Genomic DNA, 3123 nt, shown 5'->3' on the forward strand with positions numbered 1-3123 from the left:
CTCAGAAAGCTGGAAGGAGAGGCACAAATACAGTTGGAGAGGCACAAATACAAGATATACTAACAGGTATTATAGATTTCATACTGCAGTAACTGAGATGGGTATTGCTGCTGGCCATCCCTAAGGACCATCTCAAGACCATATCAGAGCTTGCTCTTCCACCAATGGCTTTCAGTTTTGGAATGCTCTCTGCCTTCTTAGAACCAGATTTTCAAGAGAACTCAGCACATGGGGTACTGTGGTTCTCTGAAAATCTAGTCCCATTAACATCTGATAACCCAGATCTTGTTACCCAAGCTATAGCAGCTTTTTGGAAGGTATTTTTTTCCATATAAAGAGCAGAGAGTGAAGGGAGGGCTGCTAGGTGGCAGTTGTGTGTAGTTGTTCAGTCCCACTTGGATGTTACATGTGTTCTTAATGAGAGTCTCTCTCAGTCATTTGTTGCTACATTGGCTGACAAATGATGAAGTTTTACAGTGAGCATTGTTGTGTTGTGCAGGCATTGTGTTGAATCTGGACTATCGAAGAATATTTCTTCAAGTTAGAAGTGCCACATATCTACCCTGTCTTAATGACTTGTCCAAAACATTGTCTAAATTCTGCCTTCATCTCCATGGAGTTTCGGCAGCTGTGATCAAGTGAGGAGCAAAAGCTGTTAGATGCCTAAAGAAGGTTGATCTTGGTGCAGTTTTTAAGGCCTGTTTCTTCCTAAAGTTCTGAACTTCACGGTTAGTTTATTATTGTTATTTGTTAGAAATGTTTGAAATACAGGAAATATTCCACAAAACTATAAATCAGAATTTTGAATAAATGTTTTCAACCACTTCTCCAGCTGCTTGGATAATAAGGATGGATATTTTGCAATTTTTTGCAAAAAAAATTCTTGTTTTTTTCATCCAAAGACCTACATTCAGAAAAAATTGACCAAGTTGTTTGCTTTGGACATTTTAATTGTAGCTGAAGAAAGGCCAGGCCATATTAATCTTAGCTGAAGAAAAACTTAGATGAGAATGAGAGCCCCATTTTGGACTCAAAAGGACCTAGAAGTTTTGAAGAATGTTTAGGTTTTTGGATACTTCTTCCAGCAGAATTCAAATTGCAAGGGCCAGATTGTCATATAAAAGCACATGTAAAACTCCAAGGTCATTTATGCATTTCTTTTATTAATGCATTTAAAAAAAAAGACTGTGGGCACATCTATTTGAGACACTTTACTGTGCATTAGACTAATCTAATACCCAGTAAAGTATCACCATCTACACATGTGTGGGACTTACTGCACATTAAATTAGTCTAATGTTCTGTTTGCCAATACCAACACATACAGGTAATAAATAAATGGTGCATTGGTTAATGCACCATAGTGCATGTGTAGACACTGGCCACGTCTACAGGAGTGGTGGACTGCGCAGTTGTTACTGCACAGTCATTTAGTCCTTGCTAAATGTGCAGTAACCGGTGTTACTGAACAGTACCATCACTGCATGTTTTTTTCCGCGATGCTACTATGCAGTAGCAGCAAGCTCATTACTACTGCACAGTATCATTGCTACACAGTTAGTGCCCAACAATTCTACTGCATGGTAGCAATGAGCTACTATGCAGTAGCTCACTGCTACTGCGCCATAGCAACTCATGTAGACATGCCCACTAACAATTTGCTCCTGGTCAGCTCAGGCAGCAGGAAACCCACTGCTGGCTGGCTAAGCCCTGATGCGGGAGCAGTTGTCCTGATCCTGATCCCTACATGGTCAGGAGAGCTGTGCCAGCTACAGGAGCAAGACAGATTCCCCTGCAGCCAACACAGCTCTCCCCACCTGGTGGAGATTGGGACCAGCCCCTCTGCCCCCTGTCAATGCTGCAGCTGGCACCCAGAGAAGCCTAGAACTCCCCCTGGCTGCTGCAGAGGGGTAAAGCAGGGCAGGAACAGCCCTGGATTGAGCTGCTCCTGTCAGGCACAATTTACTTCTGGCAGGGGTGCACATGTAGATATGCATTTGGGAGCACATTAATGAGCCTGAATTTTCTGACCAGAAAATTCAGGCACATTAACTGCACGTGTAGATGCCCCCTGTGGGTACAATCACAACAGTTATGTCCCAGTGCTAGAAGTATGTGCCTTTCTGAATGCCTGGCCTTGAAAGTTTTGTACCCAGCCAGGAAGAAACTGCAGCAGTGAAATGATTCATTAGGGTCTGTTCATAGGGAGCATAGGTCTGAACATACAAGGTTCAATGCTTAACCATTCCCATGGAGAAGCTTAAGAGTGAAGTTCACTAACCTCAGGAATCAGATCTGCCAGGTTCAATGTCATTAGCTGGTTCTAATGAAGGAAAGACAGTGTCAGTCAGCTGGATGCATCTGTTTCCATTCTAGAATGTTTACAAACATTGTGTTCATGAAAATAACTTTCCCTCCTCAGCCCCATTCTTTAATTATCAGAAAGGAGGAAAGGATGTACTGGGTCACTGTACTCGTCTGCAGCAAGTACAAGTTCTACATGACACAGGCCCTTGGCCATCCCATCAAGGAACTCTGAAGGATTTGCAGCCTCTCCTCATTGGGCAGGATGGCCCATACTGCACCTCTGCCTCTTCCCAGCAGGCCCCTAAAAGATAAATTGTGGGCTCACAGCTATGTGTTTGAGAAGCAAGCAGGGTTCAGGTTACAACTAGGCAGGAAAAATTTAGTCCCAATTCAAACATGTTCTCCATATGTTCTTTCAACTTATGGGCAGTCCCCAGAGATGGCAAGTTTTTATTATACAGCCCCTTGATGGCAATAGGATCACAGGAAAAAATGATTTGCAGTCAAATGCTACCCCATGGCACACCATGACTTTTAAGCACACCATGCAAAGCATTATGCTGTTCCTTAGGCATGAACTGCATATGCATTAAGATCAGGCAAGCCCATGGGTGTCTGTGCCTGCCCTCTATAGAAGCACAGTCATTTTTTGATAGTCATACATGTGATGTTACCACCATCTTACCCCTCCTTGGTTTGTGACATTGACACTGGCAGCACCAGTCAGAACAGCTATACCATTGCTGATGAAGTCCTTGCTCACGGCTAGCTGGAAGTTGGCACTGAGCAGTGGAGTGACACTGAAGGGCACAGAGC

General features: G+C 43.4%; 1 protein-coding gene across 1 annotated transcript in view; it reads right to left on the minus strand.

Annotated features, from left to right (window-relative positions):
• LOC102379516 (BPI fold-containing family B member 4-like) overlaps positions 1-3123 on the minus strand; it is a 25742-nt gene that overhangs the window by 6248 nt on the left and 16371 nt on the right. Inside the window, exons 9-11 of the mRNA XM_025202436.1 lie at positions 2993-3107; positions 2282-2323; positions 1-9 (exon numbers count right to left, since the gene is read on the minus strand). Coding sequence (XP_025058221.1) covers positions 1-9; positions 2282-2323; positions 2993-3107 — 166 coding nt within the window. The remainder of the gene's footprint in view (positions 10-2281; positions 2324-2992; positions 3108-3123) is intronic.

Source organism: Alligator sinensis, unplaced genomic scaffold (assembly GCF_000455745.1).
Source record: "Alligator sinensis unplaced genomic scaffold, ASM45574v1 scaffold368_1, whole genome shotgun sequence".
NCBI classification, from domain to species: Eukaryota; Metazoa; Chordata; order Crocodylia; family Alligatoridae; genus Alligator; species Alligator sinensis.